This window comes from Channa argus, chromosome 23, assembly GCF_033026475.1.
Source record: "Channa argus isolate prfri chromosome 23, Channa argus male v1.0, whole genome shotgun sequence".
Lineage (NCBI taxonomy): Eukaryota > Metazoa > Chordata > Actinopteri > Anabantiformes > Channidae > Channa > Channa argus.
This window is the reverse complement of record NC_090219.1, coordinates 1,674,546-1,699,369: the sequence shown is the minus strand read 5'-3', so window position 1 is coordinate 1,699,369 and position 24,824 is coordinate 1,674,546. Positions and strand designations below refer to the sequence as shown.

Sequence of the window (24,824 nt, the reverse complement as noted above, 5' to 3'; positions counted from 1 at the left end):
ATACACACCCAGATACAAAATGTACTAAGCTTTTATGAGTTTTTATTTTCCAAATGATGTTCACATCTTTACATTACGTTTGCGGGAAGAACTATGCATGTTAGCATGTTGAGTTGGTTTGAAAATTGCTTCTTGTAAACACTGGTTTAGGTAATTTAAACTAACTAATAGAGAAACAGACTGGTTTTGTGAGTCATGGAACTTTGAATGTTGGAGATTTCTGACCTCCAGTTGGCATTGAATGCAGCATGAGGATGAAACTTAAAACACACTACCAGTTATCTCTCTATTCTCTCTTTAAAGACAATGAGAGTGACTGAGGAATTCCCCCGTGATGCATTCGCTGCACTAACTGATGTCACTATTCCTAGCAGTCAGTCTTCCCCCAGCTCCCAGCTAGCGCAAACTGAGCCCTGTGGAGTCTAGAAAGCAGAGGGGAAGCTGAGGACGCAGGACTGAGATTAGCTGTGGGTGTTTGAGGTTTGCAGGTGGAGTCTGATGTCTCATCTTTAGCTCTAAACGCTGTAAGAGGATTTACTCAGGCTAGAAGGGATATAAAAAAAGAGGTGGCTTTTTACCTTAAGAGCTGATAAAGCTTGACCAACAAACACGCGTCTTCAGTGCTTTTTATATTGGAAGGCAATTGATTTTTTTTTTAAAAACTGGTCCACAGCAAAATAAAGATTCAGTAAATGTAGTTTGTGTTTGGATACAAATATAAATCACTGTCAACGTCTGATTTTGAAATCCTCTTTTAAAGTTCAATTTTACCAATTTTCAATTTTCTTTCTATGGTTTTAGTCAAGGGTGTAAATGTACATTAATGCTTTTAAACATCTCTCTGACTCCCTTATATCAAAATATTTGTCTGCTTCTTGCTGAATAACTCCTCCAGTTGACATCACCCAGTGGACTTTTTCTGATGATGTCATCTGGCTTAGATTTGGAAAAGCAGGTTGACTATGTTTACAAACTTCGACAAGATGACATAATCTGAATATAAGGTTCCTCCAAGTGTTGTCATTTAGAGGCAATTTTCAGCTAAAAGTCGAGATATTTTAATATAGACACGTCAAAGGGTTGTTTAATGGCGTTATATGCATGTCATACCAAAACTAGATCCCACACAAGCAAGTTCAAAATCAGTGAAGGTTTTGTGGTCATACTCCCTCCTCCTCCTCCTCCTCCTCCTCTCTTCATCTTCTGCTGGGAGGTGGTGCACTATGAATGAACAGCAAGGCAGCTGTCGTCAACAGAAAACCCCAAGTGGTGTTTGCTCCAGGAAACTGTGCTGAAGACCGGGTTTGCCATCAGTCTGGTGTTTAAAGTGATGGAGAAAGAACAAACAAGAAGCAATATGGGATTTATTCAGAGCTGTCCGTGACTTGTCGTCACTGTTTGGACTCCTCCAGCATACACACTCAGGTAAACTAAAGGTTTATACTGTGGTTAGTGATCGTTGTTAATGCTACAGAACAGTGTGATTTCAAGAAAAAACAGCAGTAAAGGACAGAGCAGAAAATCTATATTTAGCTCATGTAATCTGGGAGAGAAGGATTTGAGCTGCTAAAGAAGAAACATGCTAAGATAAACGGTTACACTGTTGACACAAAGTATCAATCCCACAGTGTAGAAATACACTAAAGGTCCTTCATTCAACTTGGCTCTTTTATTAGCTCAAGAGATGTGTGAAGTACCAAAAGTTAAAGTACAGAATGGCATATTTCACATCAATAAACATAATGTTTTTTAATCAGAATTATTCCTGCAGCAATGTGTTCATCGCTTTATTGGAGTGAAGTTGAAGTATAAAGAAAAAATATAAATACTGAAGTAGATTTAATTCAAATTGTTACTTAATTACTGCACTTAACTACATTTATTTAGTTGCTTTCCACCACAGAAAGTAAATTAAATTCAATGCCCTTCAATAGAGTTATGGTTTGCATGTTTGTGTATGTGGGGTTTCAACTGTGGAGTCTAACTTTGTTTTTTTGTTTTTTTGTTGTTGTTGATAGATATATATTATTATAAAAGATGTTTCTTCTGGGCAAAAATGTAAAACTAGAAAAAACATAGAAGCGTGGTAATAACGTTTAAACTAAAATGAAATGGAACATGTACAGATGCATGTTTATTGATACTCTGGGAAGCAGAACCATGGCCATGAGTGGACAAATGGCCATGCAGGCAGAATAATTTACTGTCAATGTAAGAGCTGGCTCCACTTCCCTGCTCTCCCTTTAGTTGTCATAATTCTCTCCAAACCTTTCATTACGTTGGAAGTTATTATGCTTTACAGTCATTAATAACCTCAGGCCAAGGCTTGTTGGAAATAGGAATTACTGTAAAATAGATGTGTGTCCATAACAAACTGAAAAAATCTATGATAAATTGGTGTGAGATCATCTGCAAATGTTCTCAGGTAAAAAGCAGAAATTCCATCTGACTTTATGCTCTATTAGTTAGCTTTAAATATCTGACATGGGTCAATTCTGTCATCCCTGATAGTACAAAGTAATTTATCCTAAAACATCACCTTGGAAGTGTTTTTAAGACGCAAATTAAATTTATTCATCAGCCTTTGCATCCCTGTCGTAATCCCTGTTGAATTATTATGCATGTCAGTATCTTCATCCTGGACGTGGACCAAACAGTAGCAATAAAAAAACAAACCAAAAAAGAGAGACAAACAAGCATGTCCCTAGTAGAGCAGCACCTGCTGGACCTTCCTCTTCTTGGACTAATGATTCTTGTCTGTATTTTTTACAAGTTATTGTGACCGGAATCTTGTCCTGCTTCTTATCTTCAAGATGATGGATATCGAGGATCGGACATCTTTAATGAGGACAGGACTGCTGTCCAGGTAAGTCACAGTAATTAGTCTGAGAATAAAGACTGAGAATAAAATACAAGAAAATGTCTCAACACAAAGTCATGGAATCCCAGTGAGTAATTTAATTTTAGTATGTCTGCCCACCCAGCATGTGTTACTACAGATAACACCCTGTCTTCTTCAGGCTGTCTCACATGATGAACTTTGGGAGGAGTAGTGTTGACCCAGAGTCCAGCTTCACAGGCAAGAGGACAGAGGACCTTAAGAGCAGGAGCAGGTGAGCAACATCCAGTCCTTGGAGGTCCACACTGCTGGAGGACAGCAGTGTAATGTAGAGTGTAAAAAAAGACACATTAATATTTAAATGCCTGGGAGGCCATAACCGTATTAATAATGGACTCTGGAATTTCAGTAATTGGACAGTGACTTAGCTCTGTCCACCATCACAGTGGCTTTGCAATGTGTTACTTGTGTATTACTTGAATGATGTCTGGCAAAGTCATGGCATGTTATGTTTGTGATATATATATTCTGGCCATGCAGAATCTTTTGGACATTCTTATGATATTGAGTCACGAAGTCTTGCAGTGATTTGTTTCTCTTGCAGTGATGGTCAGTGGCTCCTTGCAACACAGAACATGAACAACTGCAACAATAATGATGGGTAAGATGATACCCCTTAATCCTGACTTAATTTCAGGCTCTATAGTCTTTTCCATTGGATATTGAATGTGATGTGTTCAAAATTCCACTCCTTTGCAAGTTTTCTGCATGTCTCGCTTGGATTTGGAGCTGCAAATTATGATCAAAGTTACATTTCAGAAATTAGGTTTAGGCTGAAAGATCTAGAAGCAGCTCTGTTTCATAGAGGCCAGCTCAGTTAGGGCAACCAAAAGGGAGTAGACCAGTTAGATGGGGTTCCTGGACTGTAGCACTTATGAGATAAAACAGTATAGGATTCCTAATTTAATATTCATGTAGCCGTTCAAGGGTTTATGTGTCCTCTCTATCTGATGTTTCTCCACTACTTTATTCAGGTTTTTCTGTAGTTTACTTTTGTGCATGATATGAAAAGATATTAGAACCAATTCAATTCCATAATTTATGATTTTCTTGCCATATGACAAATGTTTAAACACATGCATTCAGGGTTGGGTATTGAGGTTATCCATGGAAGTATTGTTGTATTATTGAGTGACACATAGGAAAGGCACAGAGAAAAGGTTCAAATATATACACATCCTACCTTTAGAATTTGGATATTAATTCTGTATTAGTGAACTGGATACTGGATTCAAACATGGCACCCATTTATTTGTATAAAGGTTGCTCCCCCTGGCTTCCTATACACATGAATGCAGACAAAATAAAACACTTCTAAAGCTCTTCTAGACTTTCCCGCAAATTTTAGATTCGATGGATCAAAGCCTGATAATTAAAATAATCAATTTGCAGGGTTTGTAATTATTCTCTATTAGATTAGATTAATTTTCTTCACTGCCCAGTGCTAATCCTGGAGTCTTGGTGAGACACCATAGGCTTTGGCACTGCATCAGCATTTGACATGGTTGGACTGAGCTTGGGTCTCATGGTCCAGCTTGAGTCCTAAAAGTTGCCGTTTGTATCTTTAAGATTGATGAAATAATTTGCACCACAGCATCTAAACCACCAGATGGTAGCTCATCAACATGTTGGCCCATTCTCCAACAGAAACCACCTCTACAAGCACATTTATCATGATTAATGGAATTGATATTAAAACAGGGATGACTGAGGGAATTGGCAATATTAGTGAATGGTGCTTCTAGTTCGTTGCTCCTTTTCTGTGTGATATTATGAACAACTGCCTCCTTATTTGTTTATCATGTTCCTCCTCATGTCACTTTAAGTCAGGGATGATGCAACTCTGAGCACTTGGATTGCTTCTTGTTGTACACTGTAATATGACTCACAGCACCCCCTGCAGGCCCTGTGACACTACTGCAATCCAACATAGTTCAAACATTTTTACCCCACCAGCCTCTGTTTATGGATATTCACAGCAAAAAAGAAGATCCCAAAAAGGACGAGAAGAAAGACGATAAGAAAGATGACAAAAAGGAAGAACCGTAAGTTCCACTTATGTTTTTGTTTGGCTCCAGCTTTTCATCAAATAAGACTATTCTTATCCGAGTATAAACAGTTTACCTGGAAAAAAATCTCTTACAGAAAAGAAGTGTGGATCATGGACCCTGACACAGATTTGTACTACTACTGGCTATGCACTATAGCTTTCCCTGTGTTCTACAACCTGATGTTCCTGGTGGCCAGGTAAGAATTCATGGCACATTGTATTTCTCCTCTAACTGTTTTTTCAGAGGTCACTTCAGAGGTCTTCACCATCTTTTTGCTTCCCTCTAGGGCTTGTTTCAACGAACTTCAGAAAATTAATTTAACAACATGGCTGGTTTTGGACTACACCTCAGATGTCCTTTACTACATTGACACCTTTGTAAGAGCCAGGACAGGTGAGCAATGGGAGTGTGATGGGCATGTATGAAGTTTGTGTAGTAGAATATATGATATGCTAATCATATTCTAATGTGTCAACAGGTTTTCTTGAGCAGGGACTTCTTGTAAGAGATGCAAAGCTCTTGAAAGAAAGGTACATGAAAACACGTCAGTTCAGATTAGACATTCTGTCATTGGTTCCAACTGATATTGTATTCCTCAAGATTGGAATGTACAACCCAGAGTGGAGGTTCAATCGCCTCTTAAAGTTATCCCGACTCTTTGAGTTCTTTGACCGGACTGAAACTCGAACCAATTTCCCCAACATCTTTCGAATTGCTAACCTTGTACTTTACATTATCATCATCATCCACTGGAATGCTTGCCTTTTCTTTGCCGTCTCCAAGTTGCTTGGCTTTGGCTCAGACACCTGGGTATATCCAAGCATGAAGAATCCAGAATTTGCTCGACTAGCCAGACAGTATATCTACTGCCTTTACTGGTCTACTCTTACCCTCACCACTATTGGTGAGACACCACCTCCAGTCCAAGACATTGAATATTTTTTCGTGGTAGCTGACTTTCTTACTGGGGTTTTGATCTTTGCCACAATTGTAGGTAATGTTGGTGCCATGATTTCCAACATGAATGCTGCAAGTGTAGAGTTCCAAGCTAAGATCGACTCAATCAAACAGTACATGCAATTCCGGAAAGTCACCAAAGACCTGGAGGCAAGGGTGGTGAAATGGTTTGACTACCTGTGGACAGAAGAGAAAACCTGTGATGAGAAGCAGGTGCTAAAGTACTTGCCAGACAAGCTAAAGGCTGAGATAGCCATCAACGTACACCTGGAAACCCTAAGAAAAGTGCGCATTTTTCAAGACTGTGAAGCAGGTTTGCTTGTTGAGTTGGTCCTCAAGCTTCAGCCTCAAGTTTTTTGTCCTGGTGACTACATCTGTAAGAAGGGAGATATCGGCAGGGAAATGTATATTGTAAAAGAAGGAAAGCTGGCTGTGGTAGCAGATGATGGGGTTACCCAGTTTGTGGTTCTCAGTGATGGGGCGTACTTTGGTGAAATCAGCATCCTTGGTATCAAGGGCAGCAAGGCAGGAAACCGAAGAACAGCCAACATCCGCAGTGTGGGCTACTCTGATCTGTTTGCCTTGTCCAAAGATCATCTCATGGAGGCTCTCATTGAGTATCCTGATGCTAAACATGCACTGGAGGAGAAAGGACGGGCCATCCTGATGAAAGATAATCTCATCGATGAGTCGCTGGTTTCTGCCACTGATGCCAAAGATCTGGAGGAAAAAGTCAACCAGGCTGAAGCCAATTTGGATGTTATGATCAACAAACTTCGAAAGCTGACAAATCAGTATGAATCCTCCCAGCGGAAACTCAAGCAGCGGCTCACTAATTTGTCAAACCAGGTCCAAACCCTCAGAGTAGATGAGTAGAGTTTGGGTTGGTGCTACTACTTTAAGGCTTTGGGATCAGGACATTCATCCAGGGTTTATCTCATGGAACTGTAGGATACTTTGTACACACAAACTTTGGCATGGGGCCATAGCTGGATGGTGACTCTCCTTTATTTATGTCCGTATGTGGTAAAATAATAAGCTGGACTTCAAAGTTGATTCTCACATACTGTATATTCAAAGGGCTAAGAAACACAATATTTTTTGAGTGCTTGTTGATTTGTGTCCATACTGAGTAAGTAGAAAAAGTGGCACCAGAAGTAGGTCCAAAAGGCTCTGTCTTGTTTATGCATGATTTGAACACATCTAGTCCTATTTACAAATTCTTTATTTCATTTTATACTGTTACACTGTACAAAGAAAATATCCATTACAGGGCAGTTGTGAAATTTGGCTTGTTTAAAAATATATAAAGAAAAATATGTTATCAAATAAGGAAAGGTATCATATGTTGGTGTTTTTTTGTGATTTAACACTTCGAATAAATTCATGTTAAATGATACCGTTATATGAAATAGGTGGCAAAATTACAAGAAATACATCCATCACTTTGCCTACATCTTCCAGAAAATACTGTTTCCCCTAAACACCTACTCAAGGACATGTAGGCTGTCAGATCCATAAATATCTGTAGACAGTGACACATCATTTTGTCTCTATACAACACCACAATGATACTGAAATGAAATACTCAATGAAGTGGACATGCATGACTGCAATTATTGATGAGCTGACTGTGGACAAAAGAACTTCATGGCTTGGTTTGTGCTCTGAGCTCCCACTGTGAGCTGTTGCAGAAACACAAAGTTGTAGAAACATCTCAAGGATGATCAATGCAAACATTTCAAACAAACTTCTTTCCCGGTGTCATTATGGAGTATTGATTGTAGAATTTTGAAGAAAATAATTAATTTGATCCGTTTTGGAATAAGGCTGTAACATAACAAAATGTGGAACAAGTTAAGCGCCTGGAATACTTTCTGGATGCACTGTATTTTAGGGTTTAAGGCAACAGTACATTATCTGCACAGATCTAACCAAGCGTAGCACCATCCACAAGGACTGGATGGTGCTACGCAGTGCAGGTGGGAAATCATACGAAGGGGCGACTGTGGTGCAGGAAGATAGAGCGACTGTCCACCAATCCCGCAGTTGTTGGTTCAATTGGCTCCTCCGCTCGCATGTCGAAGTGTCCTTGAGCAAGACACTGCACCCCAACTTAGTTGCTCCCAGTGAGTGTTGGCCAGCTGCATAGCAACTACCCAATTGGTATGTGAGTGTGATTGTGATTGTAAGTGCAAATGGCTGAATTAGAAGCGGTATCAAGGGCTTTGAGTGCCAATAGGTGGAAAAGTGCTATATAAGTGCAGACCATACCCCGAAAGCAACTCAAGGCAAAAAAGTGGAATTTATTGCGTGGTCAAGATATCCCCCCAAGCAGGAGGAGCATGTCCTAATCTAATTAACTTTATTTGTAAAATTTTTGGGTATGAACAAAAAAATGTCTGTAATTTCTACATAGTTCATCATACAATTTTGACAGAACCTTTACATTAAAGCTAACAGTCAACCCATTTAGTTTCACATTAAATTAATCGTGGTGGTGTACAAATATAAATGATAAATACTCCGTTAATGTCCAAAAACATAAGGACCTAACTAACTCCTTGTCCTTGGTTAAAAAAAACATTGTTTTTATTTTTTTCACTTTGTAATGTTGGAGCACAAATCAAAAAGCAGCACTAGTGTTTCTGTTGTGTGTTTTACTTAAACTGTTTCCAATAAACTTTTGAGGAAATGGGCAGTTGCTTTGGATTCATGGTATTGAGCTCATTTTGAGCTGTGTGAAAATGCTCAGTATTAAAACTGTTTCCAAATGTTTTGCAGCATATAAGTTGCATGAATCCTTTTTTTATGTACACAATTCTAATGAGAGAACAACACAACATGCAAACCTCAGGTTACGACCACAAGGCACTTTGAAGAGAAAAAGTTGGATTTGAAACCAGTGAAACTGGCTGTTATGTGCAAAAAACGATTTATTATTTAAATCTATGTCATTTTAAATCTCTTAATCCATTGCTGAATAATTTTTAGGAGTTGGCTCAAAGTGCATAGTCACTTTTCAGTCATGTTGTACCATCACACATATCAAAAGTTGGTATGAAATAAATCTATTCAAGATCCCTGGCGGAATAATCCTAGTGATTTTATAATGCCCTCATGGAGCTAAGGATTCTCTCAACATTTAGCTCAAAGGCAGACTGCAGGCTGTTGCCGAGTCCAAAAAAGTACACATATCAGTGTGACATACATTTAGATCCTGTTTTGACTTGGTTCTAATATTTGTCTTGGGTTATCACAAGTGGACAGCACTAAATACATGCAATTGTGATATGATTACTCAAACCACTTGCTTTTGTGGAGTAAAAAAAAAAAAACCCTGACATGGATGTTACACAAAATAATCATTTTTGCTTTTGTGTGAATGTGCAAAAATGCAAAAAAAAGAATAAAAAATAAAAGTCAGGGAAAAATACAGATGTGCTTGTACATACAACATCTTGATTCCACTGCCTGATACAAATCTGTGACCGACATAACTCTGTATGTGGCCTGCCATCAGTTACTATGAGGACATGGTCTGCAGGACACCTTGGCTGTGTCCACTTGTGTTCACATACCTAAATTTTTAAAACTAAGTCTAAGCAGGATCCTAACATTGCTGATGTAAAAACATGAAAAAAAATCTCAGATTGTGTGAATATAATTTTGTCTCCAAGGTTCTAATTAAAAATGACACTGGCCAACAACAAGCAGCTGAACATGGGAGAGATTCCTTTTCATGACAAGAAAGGACACATAAACTTACATCAGAATAACAAGGCAATGCACGTTGGAAAAAAGCAGTCATCTTTATTTAGCATGTTTTCACAACACTGGATACTTTAGCCGTTCTTCAGATTGTATATTTGAGAATGAAAATATTGAATCCAACCAAATTGAGTAAACTGCTTCCCTTTCTAAAATCACGTTGACGTTTCACCTTTTACCTTCACTAGGCTCTAGAGCCCTTTCACATGTCCAGGTGAGCAGCATCTTCAGCATAACAAAAACAGAGGTACAACTTATTGTTAAACAGCTGAAACTAGACCTGGGCCGAATAACAGTTGTAAGCAACCTTTAACCTTTGTTTTATCCTTCCACATGATTGTAATTTACTGCAATATAACAACGTCAGCTAAGTAGTTAGTCACACAAACATACTGTATACTGTAGTGACACTACAACACAGTCCAGTGTTTGTCTATATTTTCAGGCACTCCTTGTACTGACCAAGGTCACTCCGATGAAGGCTAAAACAAGCAGTGAAAGTTGTTCTCCAACATAATTTTGCCTAGGTCTGAGTGAAACCATAAAGATGAGAAAAAAAGAGCAGTGGAACACAATGAAAGGCTCAGACTTTTGGTGTGAACTGCGGTGGTCGCAGCACCGTGGTCTAATGGCATGTTGTGGGCTGAGGTCCGAGACAGACACATCGCCAGGACAGGAGCTCATGGTCTGAGTGAGAAGTCACAGATCAAATATCCAAAGTACCCCATGACAACATACAAACACCCATCTGCTGTGAATGACTTGCCAGTGACCACCAACCGAATGTTGTAATCCTGGTCCACATCATTACTGTCTTGGAGAGTTTAAGGATAATTGATTTGGATTAAAAATCACTGTCTATACCAAGAAAACAAAAATCCAGTTTTCAGGAGGTTTAAAGCACATCTCTTGGACTTTGTTCAATTGTCAGGAACCCAGCTCATATGCAGCACATCATCAATGTAATAATTTATACAAGGGTAGTTTTGTTCATTTAAAGGTTCAACACCTAATTTTTTACCCTCAGAAACCTTATTTATTCTCAATATCCCAACATAATCAGCACCAATCTTAATGCACATTTGCAATCTGTGGATAAACATGACCTCTAATGAAATTTTAGAAAAAGATCATCTGATATTGTCGTCTTGCAGTGTCTTTCTCAGATCATGTCTGCTTCTAACTTGACCAGTTTGAAACAATGCAAACAACATCTGGTCAGCTCTCTGTGTAGGTGATTGGTCACAAAATGAGCTTTCAGCTTCTTGAAACTTTCTTACACATACAAACTGCAATGACAATACTCAAGCATAAGCAATAGAGAAATGTACACGGGGGTGCACATCGGGTTCAATTCGCTTTTTATGTCTTGTGTCTATGATGGTCTACAATCCTAGAATTTGAATTAAAAAATAGACGGTGGATAAGGTTTCTAAGAAAGAAATTTGAAATTACTTTGTTCTATCAAAGACAATGTTCTTTTGAAACTCCAGTTATTAGGGTGAAATGGCTATTCTTCTGTGGTCAGAGATAATGTCTGTTATCAGATGTCTTCATATGTGTAATCTTTGATCTCGTCCAAGCTGTCTAGTGGCTCCTGGTTAATAACATTGCACCTCTTCCAAGCTGTGTTCAAAGATAGCTTATGCATCACTTTCCAACAATAAACCGAAACAGCTAGACAAGTATCACAGGGAACATCTTCCTCCGTGAATCACTACTTGATATCCCTTGACTTACACTGAATGCACACGTGATATGATACCACTTGGGCAAACGTCACCTCCTGACAAGTACAAGATGTGGCTTAAATCTAAAGAAGTGGATAATTACTGAATTTGCCCAGTTCAATAAACTGTTACATGGAAGGTGTCCATTTTATTCTCACATTCAAACAAGTGATCCAAATTGGTAAAACTACATTTTTTTTTTTAAACTTGCCTTGGCAGTAACTCATGTATGCTTGCCCTCATGCTCACTATAAAAAGTGACATTTCTGAGCTTGACAAGAGTTTGTGGCCAAACTACAAAAACAAGGCCCAACGAGGAGATTATTAAAATAATTTTTTTTTAACCAGTGAACTGAGTCTATGTGCAAAAACATCATGCAAGACCTTTATAATTGTGGCCTGTTTAGATGAACATAAACAAAACTTTAAATAAAATAAAAAAGCCTGTTCTATTGGGGGGGGGGGGGATTTCACAGTTAGTATTCGAATTGTTAACAAATAAAACCGAAACATTGGTTAAACTTTTCTATAGGCAGTGGTTACACCTGTTTTCATGCTTAGTGTCACAGACTCAAATCTAGACTTGTTTAGCTTAATCTAAAACAGAGACGGTGGGACACAGTCAGCCTCTGTCAACTTTCTACAGAGGTGGATTTTTACTGTTCTACAAGTTAACCGTTTCTGTCTTCCAGTCTTTCTCAGATGAATATGTACATTGATCTTGATTTCACAGTGGAGAACACACTACTGCCTTTTTCTTTTAAACCACTGCTAATAAACGTGTGTGTAAAAATGAGAGACCAGGTCAAGTCACAGCTTCGCTCTGATTATACTTGATTATGTGACTAACAGCAGAGGGAGATGCTAAAAGGAGCTTTCTGAGACACTGTCTCTGACTTCACAATTGAATGACTATCAAAATTTGGCATAATCACCTTCTTCTCTCCTCACTTGCACAGTGTTTGGTCACAGTGCCACCACACTACCATACTGGGCTTTGACGTGTTGTTTAACATGTCAGGGTCCGGAAATTTAAAACAGGTGTAACCACAAGCAGAAATTTTAATCCAATGAATGAAACATTACAAGGTACCAAGGAATTGTCAGTTACAATAACAAGCTTTGGAGATACCATCTTTAGTCCAAGCTGCCCTCTTATCTCTACAATGTGGAAGTTATTGATAAGCGTGGAACAGACACTTTGCAGTGTGAGCTGTCTAGTCACACAAGACTAAATTATTCAATACAAAGTGCTTACCGGGGTTCTACCTATTAACTGACAGTCAGGTTGGCACAAGAGCTCTATGTCTGTATCATCATTAGTGACTGGTCTACATCCTCTGAAACCTGTCCAATATGGTATCGTAATTCCAACCGCACTGATACATAAATACTGTTTTTATTTAGAATCCTCAACAAAGGAAGACATGGAAATAAAATGCTTCAAACAATCATGACAACCTGTGGCCAAAAAACAAACATTCGAAAAATGTCTAAGTGCACTTACACAGCTCTGACAAGATTTTATTCTAACCTGCGGTGCCCCCCCCCCCCCCCCCCTCCCCAAACCACATCCCCCCGAAAAGGCCCAAAAATAAAACAAAAACAGTTATTAGATAATATGCCATTTCTGAACTTTCCAAATGCTTATCTTGATCAAACATTGGCCTGGCAGAAACAATTAACAATGGTTGTGAGTGGAATGGTCAGCGAGAACTCCTTTTTCAGTGGGGAATACAATATTTTGTAATAAAGTCTACTCTAAAACTAGTTTTTTGTTGCGACCAATAGTTAAGAGCTACATCAAAACCTTTTGTTCAATAATTGGGATCATGTTGACTTCTTAATGTATCATCCCAAATTTACATGGTTTAATATGAACCCCCCTCCTGTTCCCAAGAAGGGAAACTTCCACAACAGGCAGGCATGAAAAATAACCCAGTTACCTTAAAATAAATAATAAGGAAGATTATCCTCTCTGTACATAGAAGAAAAGAAGGGAGGCTGTAGCACATTCACATCATGTGGATGTGGGGGTAGGTACTTTGATCGGGAGGTCTCTGTGCTTACACTGGCTGATGTGGGAAGATGCAGGCACAGTAGAAGATCTACTGGAGCACTCTATTGGAACCATTTCTCTTCTGTCATTATTGACTTGCTTTTCCTACAAACATACTCTGCTCTGTCTTTTGTCACCTTTTAGATTGTGTCTGATACAGGAAGGGCAGGGCTGGGTTTGATGGGCTTTCTGAGAAGGAGTCCGTTTGCTGTGTGTTTGGAGCCGGGCCTCAGAGCATGCCAAACCCTTTGGCATAGGTGATGGCTTTCAGCAGTCTCTCCCTCAGCTTCTCTTTGCTACTGTACTCAGGCAGCAGCAGCACATTAAAGCAAGTATGAGATGTCGGTAACCTGCCAAAACACAACACAGCTGCTTAGTCCCCATCTCATACAGGCAAAAATTAAACACAAACTATTGCACTGAGGTTTGAAGTGGGGGCCTTTAGGGTGTGTCCCTGAATTTGTCTTCAACCAAAGTTCATACACACACAAAAAAGGTTCAGAAAGAAACAATCCAAAAAATACTGAGGATGTGGGTGTGCTCTCTCTGAAAATTTTGCTAATTGACTAACTGTATCAGTTTGAAAGTGAAAAAGAGGAAATAATCATTTTAAAAAGTTAAAAGGTTTAAAAACTTTTACATGGCAATGCTGATATCATTAAGTATCATAAAAGCTAGGGCCAGGCAATATGGAAAACCATTTTCTAACCATAATTTTTCTGGAATTTTTCTCACCCATTATTCAATAGATGAGGTTATGTAAATTTTAGTACAACTTTGAGTATTCCATGCGTTTTTATTGCTTCTTTTGCATGATGTCTTTTGCAAATGGTCTACTGATGAATGGATCTTAAAGCACTTTCAGAAATCTAAATGAATTTTAAATAGAATTGCAAATATTTCCCATTTGGAGGGGGAAAAAAGTGGCAAAGCCTGCAGCCTGTGCACTACTATGCCCACAATAGACAAACCCCACTCCCACCTACTCAAGAAACGTTACGGACATAAGATTAGGATGAGATTTTGCCCTAAGCTACTAAAGAGAGTCAAGTTCATAATTCAATATTCTTACAGTGTGGTAATTTCATTAAGGATAAGATTTCTATAAAGCAAACCAATTTCCAACAAAAACACTTTCTTTCCATGAGTGAGAATGATCCACTTTAAAGCCATTAAATCTAATGACATAGATTACAGGGATGGTGGCATCTATATTTTGTCCAGTGCTGCAAATTAACTCGATGTTAACTTCAATCATGCATTTTAGGCAGCTATACTACCTTAGCTGTTGGTGCGGTGACTATGTCTACATACACTAGTGCACAGCATGCTCCAAGTGTGCACCTGCAGCAGTCTATCCTACTGAGCTGCAGTGAATGTGTAGACTGTCAAAGCATATTACTGAACTTTTTTTTTCTAAAGTGAGTGACACACATGTCAGCTCACACAGTTAGAGCAATAATTATGTTATAATAATAAGTTATACATCTGACACCACCTCAAGTGAACAGGGCTGCAATTTACTTTTTTCATTTATATAGTCTCATTTGTCAATGTTACATTAATTTTTAATTTTATGCATTAAATGTATGAGCGTCCGAAAGCTCAAACTCCAGCCATGTTCATCGCCTAAAAAAAAAATTAAAAAAAAATCTTTATTTCTCTCTCTCTCTTTTTTTTAAATGGACTGCTGATTGGTATTTAACCCTATCTTAATGCGAAGTAAGTCAGCACACCTGAACTGGTATTCAATGATGACAGTTCAGGCCTGCCCAGCCACAAAGGGCCACCTTAGTGCTGGTCCAGAGGCTGGACAAAAATGTGAGGGTCACTATGGCGAACCCTGATAGGACAAGCCAAACAATATTATGTTTAGGAGTAGCTCACCTGTCTGTGTCAGGACCATTCTTGGCAATGATCATCTTCAGCTTGCCCAGCCCACCCACAGGTGCTCTGTCAGTGCCAGTGGTGAATTGCAGGAAGAGGCGCTTCTGCTCCTCACCAAATGAGTGCAATGTCTCCCAAAACTCCCTACAATGCAAAGAGTGTGTGTGCAGTGTCAACAATAGAAAATACAAAGGCTACAGTGGAAAAAGATACCAATTTCCTAACATTAACAATAACATATGGCTCTGTGGTCCAATTAACAGTCTAATTTACAGGAAGGGGAAACGGGAAAGGGCGACTGTGGCACAGGAAGATAGAGCGGTTGTCCACCAATCTCGCAGTTGTCGGTTCAATCCCCGGCTCCTCCGGTCACAAAGTGTCCTTGAGCTAAACCCCAACTTAGTTGCTCCCCTTGAGTGTTGGCCAGCTGCATAGCAGCTCTCACATCGGTGTATGAGTATGTGTGTGATTGTGAGTGCAAATGGCTGAATAAGAAGTAGTGTAAAGCGCTTTAAGTCCCAATAGGTAAAAAAGCGATATATAAGTGCAGACCATTTATCATTTGCCATATCTATGCTCATAGTCTATGAAATGCTTTCAAACACAACAGTGGATCATTACAAGCAGGACACTTATTTCTATGTCTGTCAGTATGTCTTTTGGATCATTGTGTTTGCATGCACAGACACACACACACACACACACACACGCTTTCTTACTTGATAATTCGAGAATCTCTGTTGTAACCACCATCGTATTCTGTTGTTTCTTCAAGTGCTAGGAAATCCAGGTTCTGTAACATGTGACAAAGTCATACAATGAATAAGAAAAAAAAAAGACCAGCAAAAATAAAGCACTTACTAATTTAAATGTGCGTAACAAATCTTACCCTGCTTCCACAAATAAGCAGCTCGATCTCTTCTGGCCTGAACAGGTACTTGAGTGGCGACTCATTGGTGACCATGTGAAAGCCTCTCCTGAAGGCTTTAAACTGCTTCTCCACACTTTTATTCAACATGTAGTCTGCATACTGGGCCACAAACTCCTGCACAAACGCACATTAAGCAACGAGGTGACAAAAATAATACTTAGTTTTAGGACTCAAAGAAAAGTTCTTAAGTTTCTATGAAAACTATTGTGTTTTTTTTGGCTTACCTTTCGGTTTTCATTTGTGACTGGAATTTTGTCCCCATTTTCCCTTAAGTCATACATGAGTGGGTTTCCAAACAGGTCCGTCTGGGAAATCTGGAAGGTGATCATCATATCTTCCTCCACGCTGCCTTCGTATTCCAGGAGCTCCTTCAGACTCTGGTACAAAACCTTTTCAACACAGAGCTGAGTATATGTATCTTGATGGCCAAAAATGTCACTTTTATCGCTTACAATTTTAATTTAAAACACAAAGTGTGAAAAAAGTGAATATTTTTGGTAATAATTGTGTACTGATAAAGAGCAATGATAACAAGATAAAATTTCCTAAAGGTAGTGCTTTCTTACCGGGTTGGCATCAGCCAAGTCCCTGAAAGTTCCTTTCTTGCCCATCAGCTTTCTGTAGACCACCATTGGAAAGTGGACATCAAGGATACAATTGTTATAAATTGCCAGACCGAGAACGATGCCAATCAAAGTGTACTGGCCCTCATTTTCAAATGATGATGGGTTGAACCAGAATAGTTTGGTGCCCTCATCATATGTGAACATGCCTGCATGAAAAAAAACATGACAAGACAAAATTTGTTTACATATTTATTTTCTATGTATTAGTAGCGTTGTCCCTTGAATGAGAATAAGCTACTTATAAAGCACAATGTGGGGAACGCAACCCCTGACATGCAGTGTCATTAAAAGCAGAGACATCTAGCTGTCATCAAAGCACTAGTGTCTGACAGACAACAGCCTAGTCTTTGCTGTGTGTCCCGCACTCAGACCCCTGGGCAGTGACTTTTTGGCTAATTTATCTTTTGAATCTACATCAATCTTTGTCAACCTGTCCCTGAGAAAGACCACTTAATGAATCCTCTCAAACTTTAAGGCCTTTCCTTCTCATGATCAAGAGCAAAAAGGGCTGTTTTCCTCCCAAGCAAGGAATGGCTCACTCTCAAACCTGGGGCTTTAGACTGCTGAGATCAATACAGCCTGAGGTTTACTTCATGAGATCTTAAACAAATGTAGAAATCTCCATAAACTGACCACATCTAATGAATCTAAAGCCAAACCTTCTTGTATAAAGATATATCAAAAGATAATAAGGTAACAGTCGTAAGACAAAACAATTATAAATTACAACAGGTTTAAGGCTCAACACTGCATACCTCTTCTACCCTGGGGAGAAACAGAGCAGGCAGTGCTTGGCAATAGGCTGCCAAGATCACAGCCTTCTTCATGCCTCCTCTGGCACAACGGCCTTTTAGTGCTGAGATACACATGGTGAGATCTTAATCAAAGTCATAAATATGGGGAAACTTACCACCCCGAAATACCAATTTTGTAACTTCTAAATCTCAATGGGGACTTCATTAAGTGTAAAATTTTTAAAACCTAATAAGGCAATATCCCCGTGTTGAGGCTTTCAAACTCTGCAATGCTGTCCTGGCAGTTATCCCCTGCAAAGAAGCAAGCACAGGCTGGCCATTGGTCTCAAAAGCTAGGCTACAGGCTGCTGAGATTACCAGTCTCACCTGACCCGCAGATTACACTGGGCTGTAAATGTTGGACCCGATTTAGAAACACACCTAGTATGGAAAAACTGACCACATAAAAAAATATCAAAATTTATAGCAGCAGTTGTAGGATGAAAATTACAGCTACGAGTCTCCTGTGAATGAAGCATCGGTTCAGTGTTGGCCGATCAGTTTAAACGTGACTATGGGACCTGTTCAGCTGAGAAAGCACTGCAATAGGAGCTAGAACAGGTTCCTCAAAACAGCTTTTTATAATAAAATGTATGGTTCTTGCAGTCTTGATACACGAAATGGGGAACTTCCGGTTGTAGTTCTAAGAAGTACAAAAAAGTTCCTCTTGTCTAAAAGTGCCTAATATGGACCATTTATGGCACTATTTTGGAAGACATCCTTACTTTAAATTTACACACACATGTCCTTACTTTACGTATGTTCATCTATAGCACACTGATCGTCCATTCCTGCAACAATAATCAGGTGATCTCTAAAATGAAACTAGTGCAAGCAGAATGCAGAAGTCTGCAGTTTCCTTTTCAGCAATTTAAGAGTAGGGTTTCACAAATCTCAAAGTGGGTTTAAAGCAGACATAGGGCTTTAACTAGTGTGTCTAATGCCCTTTCACAACTGCAAGTAGATCAAGTTCTAAACAGGCATTGGTGAGCCACACAACACCAGACTTACAATACACTATATGCTACACTGTGAATCCAGTTCTTATGATAAGAGTTCAGGGTTTAAAGTAAAATACATTTCAACCAAGGCTGTAAATGTTAACATGATAATAACATGTGTTGTTCTAATGCAGTTTTTCTAGTGTCTGCCCCTCTCTTCATTCCAGTTGTCCACACTTTCAGAGTCTGCATAATTCCACTTTAAATGTCGCACATGCGCCATTCTGGTTCAAAGACAATTTGTATCTAAATAGTTCTCTCTCATTATGCTGTTAACATTTTGACATAGCAAGATGACACCTAACTTTGTCAAGTTATGGAAACATTGACATTTTTTTAAACAAGCAAAAAATGTTGTTTCAATAAATTATTTCAGATGAAGAAAATACCATTGCAATTTTTTGGTTGTTTTGGCTAACAATACACTGTATTGTTACAGTGTATGCTGTGAGTTCAGGGTCACAACAGCATATCATTGTCCGCATGTTGATTTGGTACAGTTTTTACTTTCCTGATGCAACCCTCCCCAATTTCTACCGGCCGCTTGGACTGGCACTGCACAACTGGGCATGGGAATGGGCTGTTGGGAAGTGTCTTGCCCAGAGAGACTTCGACATATAGCCGTGAACGGACATGGAACCACTGACCCTGTGGTCCGTAGACAACTGACTGGCTAGTACAAACTTCTTACATTTCCATACATTTCACCTGAAGGTCAAAGATCCCAAACTTTTTGGGAGTAGAACATATGTTGCCACACCATGTAAACCCTCCTATAGCCTAGGGAAAACCTGGAACTATACACAACTGTCCATTGTAGATTTACAGTCTACTTTCTGTTCAACAGTGGAATAACAATATTTACTACACAGGCAATTGTGGAATGCATGCTTTGGAAAAATTATAAGTGACATTTTAGGTTTAATCAGTGTAGCATTCCCTTTTTACAAAGAGGCTTAGATCATTTGACTAAATTAGTTATGCTGCCACTTGATGATTAGTAAAACATACCTGACAGGGACAAAAACTATAAAATAAAGCTACTGATTTTTCTTAAACCTCCAAGATCTTAGCTATATGAGTTAAAGCCCATATCTAAATGGAGCCACAACTTCTGTAAATAATCCTGTATTTTACAGCTTGTTTAAAGTCTGACCTCTGAGCAGAATGATTGATACCTAGACAACAAAACTGCTAGTTGTCGTGTGTCTTCTTACCAATATCTGGGTTGAAAATTTCCTCCACCACAAGCTGAAAGAATTCTTTGGAAACACCTCCTTCATCAACACCTTGCTCTCCTTCAAACTCAACATACAGCTGCTTCTTCAAGTCTGCAGGATTCTCCATTGCTATCATTTCCAGCTACAGAGACACAAGACAAACAAATGATTGCAGCACATCACTCCACCACATTTATTAAAAATGGGAGTAAATTTTATGTGTGAAACACATACCCTGACCAAAGCATCGTCGATGATGTGTTCTCTGCGCACTTTGAGCCTCAGATAGGGGTTGAGCTGCTGACCCTGCACTAAGCTATAGAGTACAGTAATACGTCGCTCACTGTACATTCGGATGCGGTTATCATAGTACAGCCCCAGGTTCTTGGTGACAGCATTGAGGATAAAGGGGCAGGTCATAAAAGAGAATTTGTTTTCTGTTTCAACCTTAAAGAAAGTGTAGTCCTTGTCCATCTCTAGCACCTCATTTAGAGGCTCATTGACAAACTCCTCGAAGGGAACGAGTGGCCGTCGGCAATCATTGGTGCGGATTCCCAACTCTGTCTCCAGTGGGTCTACCCTAGGGCCCTTTTTGTTGCGCCGTTCCTCACCCAGCAGCTCCTGCAGAGTGAGCTCACTGGACTCTGGGATAGGCTCCTCATCCTCATCCTCATTGTGCTCCACATCGAGGTCACCACCCAGCACGTTTGCATAGTAGATGATCTTCAAGCACTTAGTGGCTGCCACCACTGCATCGTCATCATTAACTAGGTTACGGCTGTTGAACTCATTACTGATCACCTTGTAGGTTATAAGTTGCTGGAAAGTTTCAATCATGCGGCGAATCTGCTCTGCGCTATAGTGCGACCAGAGGCGTGCCAGCTTGGCCTGAGCCTCCAGTGGTAGTTTGCTCATGGCTTTGCAGAACTGTGGTAGGGCAATCTCCAGGTACTCTGGGCTGTGTAGATTGCTGTTTTCCATCACTATAACAAACAGGTTCAGGTAGTTTGGGTCTCGTGAGTACACATTATGGTATGTCAGGTCACACTCTACATTCGGTGAGAGGTAGACCAGTGCATTCAGGAAGGCGGCTTCTATCTTCTCATTAGACAGCAGGCGATCATAGACCCGCCGCACTGCCTCAACGTCCACAGACACCTCATCTGGGGCCAGCTTTTGGACATCATTGTCCCCTGAGGAGCCCTCTCCAAGCCTTGATGATGAAGAGGAAGTTGGGGAGTCCTCTTCCATAGCTGTAGCAGAGCAGGCTGCTGCCTCCTTCTCATCCTCATCCTTGTCCTCATCCTTACCTTGGAGGGACTTGAGCTCCTCTTTGGTGTGAGGTTTGGACCTCCGGAAGCTCTGCACCAGGCCCTCAGCACTGGAGAACACCCTACCTATCACCCTAATCAGTGGTGAGTAATCTTCCTTCTCTCCACAGATGTCCAAGATCTCATATACTTTTTCCTCTGTCAGGTAATTTACATCTACACACAGAATCAAACATTACATGGATAAAACTATAAAGATTCAATTCCACAATCAAAATGAATGGAAGAGTAAATTCTGACATAACATGGGCTCACCTTTGAAATTGTCCCGAACAGAGTTGACATCTTTATGATTCAGCTTCCTGTCGCTGCAGGCGGAGTTATTGTGAGAGGTACTCTCCAAGTATGCTGAAGCAGTGCCTTTCTTTGACGGGTGGGGGTCACATAGCTTAGCATTGACCTTGTAGAGTTCGAGGGCTTTGACCGCTGCTGTGTTGTTATCCATGCGGTTGAACCCAACCGACGAGGCACACCACGAGTTGGGGCATGACTCATTCCCACAGCCCTCCGTTAACTGGTGGTAATAACGTTCTATTAGATGTTTGGCAGCTGCTCGCTTCCTGCATTCAAAGGTAAGGCACAAAAAGTCATACAATAAGTTCTGCATGAACCCACCATTGTCATCCTAACATTACTTAGTAGCTGTGGGAAGTAGTTTCTCCACTCCATGTTACTAGCTCTGGTCTACTTGCCTTTTTGTTTTTTAATTGAGCAAATGCAGCAATAGTAACTGGAACCTCCCTTAGGGATCTAGGTGAATTGAGGCAATACTCAAAAGTTGACATGAAAAGCCTGCAGACTTTAGACTGTTCAGAAAGGTACATCAATACCCCTGCATTCCCTGAAAGCAACAAAACTCCCCTCACTGTCTATATTGCCAAAACGCCTCTGTTTTTTTTCCAGCAATCTTTGGTCTTGCTGCCTTTAGCCTCTTCTAAAACAAAATTTGTCTCCTTGCTGTGACAAACAGACAGATAAAGAGATGAGAATAAAGAACAGCTTTCCTTCAATATCCTCCATTGTTTATCTGTGTTTTGCATTTACAGGTACATTACAAGGGTACTATATCTGCTGTGAAAAGTAAAGTACCTTGTACCAAAGGTGAGTAGAGCAGAGCTGATCTGATAGTATGTAGTGGCAAAACAAATTATTTTAAGTCACTGGACAACACAAAACCAGTGTCACAAAATGAATTGCATTTGTTTCACTGACTGACTGTCATAAGCCACACATACTTTTCCTTTTAAGTGACTGTGAAGAGGCAACACAAATATATTAAAAGCTTTTTGAAAAATCAAATACATTTTGAAGGCACTGATGTTGATGTTTGGGGTTAAATAAATCTCACCTCAATGTGTCAAAATGTATAAACCTACTTGCATAAACATATATTAGACACATAACAATTTAAGTTCAAGCTCTGGTGCTCTAAATTAAAAAAAAAAAAACTGCGTAGATAACTCAGACAAATGTCATATTTTTCAAGGACTTCCAAACATGGATCCCTTAAATAATTCAACCAATCTTCAAACTAAAATTTAAATAAACAATCAGATCAGAGGTGCAATTGCATGCATTTGGAAGAAAATATTAGCATGTCAGTTACTTTTTTGTTTAAAGTTCAGGGCTCTAGCAATAAAATTTATAACAAGGTTGTATCAACCTCAGCCTGACACTTCTGTAGAAAAATTTAACAAGAAGTGAAAAGTGTTGAAACCAGATGTAAGATGTTGAAAAGCAACCTTGAACACATGCTAATAGGCATACAAATGACATTTTATTAACTTACATTCGGCTTGCTTCTGGGTTTTCTATTTCAGGCTCCTCGTATTCTCTAAATGAACAACAAACAACGGTTAGAACAGCATAAGGGCATAGTGTGCTGCACTTGCATGATCTATTAACACATACTTCCAGCTCTGCAACATCTGGAATAACGTTATTGTGAGAGTGCACTAAATTTACAAAGCAACTGCGAGAGAGAAATATAACTAAATAACACGCTAGCCAATAATCAACAGAGTATTCTACCACAAACCAAGCATATTTACAGCGAGTATGGCCAGTATATTTTACAATAGTGTTGCCGACATTCGTTGTTCTGGAGAATGACCCGTTGCTGAGGTTATAAAAAAAACATGAAATAAAGTCCTGCATCCATATCTTAGAAGGGCAGGGGCTAGCCAAGCAGGAGAAAATCCAGGAACACTGTCATCCTGACGCTTATTTAGCAAGCTAATATAGGAAATACTAGCTAGCCCCCTGGCCTTTATCACTTATAATTTGCATAAAGTAGCATTTCAATTGTTAGTAACAAATTTCATTGTTAATCGTCAAATGCTTGCGATAAACTCTGCCTACATATATGACAAAATACAGCAATAGCGCAGCTACTAGCAACCGCTAGCTATCTTTTTCAGCGTTTCCTCTTGCATCCCCGACTCTTTCCTCCTCACATCCCCACCTGTCAGCTCCTCCTGCTGGGCTAGTCTTGGCCTGTGGTGGCGCACACTCACAGTCCTCCTTCTCGTCGGAATTCATACGAGACTTTATCCTCAGTTGTTTGAATTCTCTTGCTGTTGTGAGTATATCAAGTCCTCCGCAGGTTGAATGCAACCCCAATAGAACGACGTGTTAAGTCTAAACGGACAGCGACGAAGGATTTTTTTTTTTTTTACCCCTAACTTCATTCACGGCCTTCCTACTGCAGGCTCCTGCCTCTGCCTAAGGTTCGCCGCCATCTTGACTTCACCATTAGCCCAAGACCCACAATGCACTACGTTCTAGCTGCTAGACCTGCAGGAATGGATCGTAACGCTAGAAGGAACTGGAGTCATCATTTTGATCAAAATATCAGATACAAGACCTACTATTATTCTTCACTTATTTCAAAGTAGCATTTCCACACTTTAAAAGTACAAAAGTACTAGCCCAAAAATACATAAAGCAACAAAAATAAAAGTACTAAAGCAGAATGGCTGATTTCAAAAAATTAAATATGATAGTATTAGATTATAATTATTGATCCATTAAAGTGCCACACAGGCTACTCTATTTAAATTATCGCATTTTTGTATCTAACAGTTTTAATGATATTACTTTACATACTGCTGGGTAGCTTGTAAATTCCTCATCAGGATAATAAAAAAATTAAGTACGATCTTTTGTTTTATTTGTTAGATTTTGAAAGTACAGTCTTCTTCTTTTCTGTTCTCTGTTATCTTTCAGGGGTCACCACAGCGAATCATGTGCCTCCATCTAACCCTATCCTCTGCACCCTCTTCTCTCACACCAACTAACTTCATGTCCTCTCTCACTACATCCACAGTCTCTCCTCTGAACATGTCTGAACGGTCTTACAGCTGTCATACATGTCCTGCACCACTCTAACATACTTCTCTGCCACTCCAGACGTCCTCATACAATACCACAGCTCCTCTCTTGGCACCCTGTCATACGCTTTCTCTAAATCTACGAAGACACACTGCAGCTCCCTATGACCTTCTCTGTACTTCTCCATCAGCATCCTCAAAGCAAATACTGCATCTGTTGTACTCTTTCTAGGCA

The 24,824-nt window shown here is 39.6% G+C and overlaps 2 protein-coding genes across 3 annotated transcripts; one reads left to right on the top strand and one right to left on the bottom strand.

The window, feature by feature from the left end:
* The first annotated feature begins 1,148 nt into the window (after positions 1-1,148).
* Positions 1,149-9,535, top strand: LOC137108501 (cyclic nucleotide-gated channel cone photoreceptor subunit alpha-like). Of its 2 annotated transcripts, none has more exons than XM_067493172.1 (8): positions 1,149-1,425; positions 2,814-2,866; positions 3,021-3,113; positions 3,444-3,500; positions 4,879-4,944; positions 5,045-5,146; positions 5,237-5,343; positions 5,429-9,535. In XM_067493172.1, the coding sequence occupies exons 2-8, from the start codon at positions 2,814-2,816 to the stop codon at positions 6,781-6,783; spliced, it is 1,833 nt and encodes a 610-aa protein (XP_067349273.1). In that variant the 5' UTR covers positions 1,149-1,425; the 3' UTR covers positions 6,784-9,535. The 2 variants fall into 2 exon arrangements, with proteins under 2 accessions (XP_067349273.1, XP_067349272.1); XM_067493171.1 differs by having other exon boundaries at positions 1,150-1,425; positions 2,774-2,866.
* A 161-nt stretch (positions 9,536-9,696) lies between these two features.
* Positions 9,697-24,033, bottom strand: LOC137108500 (ubiquitin-protein ligase E3A). The gene is made up of 11 exons (XM_067493170.1): positions 23,722-24,033; positions 23,047-23,091; positions 21,513-21,817; positions 20,161-21,413; positions 19,924-20,068; positions 16,852-17,057; positions 16,510-16,674; positions 16,244-16,399; positions 16,074-16,147; positions 15,355-15,498; positions 9,697-13,817 (listed from the first exon to the last, which is right to left on the bottom strand). The coding sequence occupies exons 1-11, from the start codon at positions 23,796-23,798 to the stop codon at positions 13,697-13,699; spliced, it is 2,691 nt and encodes an 896-aa protein (XP_067349271.1). The 5' UTR covers positions 23,799-24,033; the 3' UTR covers positions 9,697-13,696.
* Between the last annotated feature and the right edge of the window lie 791 nt (positions 24,034-24,824).

Bases quoted from the DNA above. Each gene is read 5' to 3' on its own strand.
- LOC137108501 (XM_067493172.1), top strand. From the start codon at position 2,814: ATGATGGATATCGAGGATCGGACATCTTTAATGAGGACAGGACTGCTG. The intron at 2,867-3,020 runs GTAAGTCACAGT...TGTCTTCTTCAG, and splicing joins AGGACAGGACTGCTGTCCAG to GCTGTCTCACATGATGAACT. The intron at 3,501-4,878 runs GTAAGATGATAC...GGATATTCACAG, and splicing joins AACTGCAACAATAATGATGG to CAAAAAAGAAGATCCCAAAA.
- LOC137108500 (XM_067493170.1), bottom strand. From the start codon at position 23,798: ATGAATTCCGACGAGAAGGAGGACTGTGAGTGTGCGCCACCACAGGCC. The intron at 16,148-16,243 runs GTAAGATTTGTT...CACATGTTACAG, and splicing joins TGCTTATTTGTGGAAGCAGG to AACCTGGATTTCCTAGCACT. The intron at 15,499-16,073 runs GTAAGAAAGCGT...TTTGCATTGTAG, and splicing joins AGAGATTCTCGAATTATCAA to GGAGTTTTGGGAGACATTGC.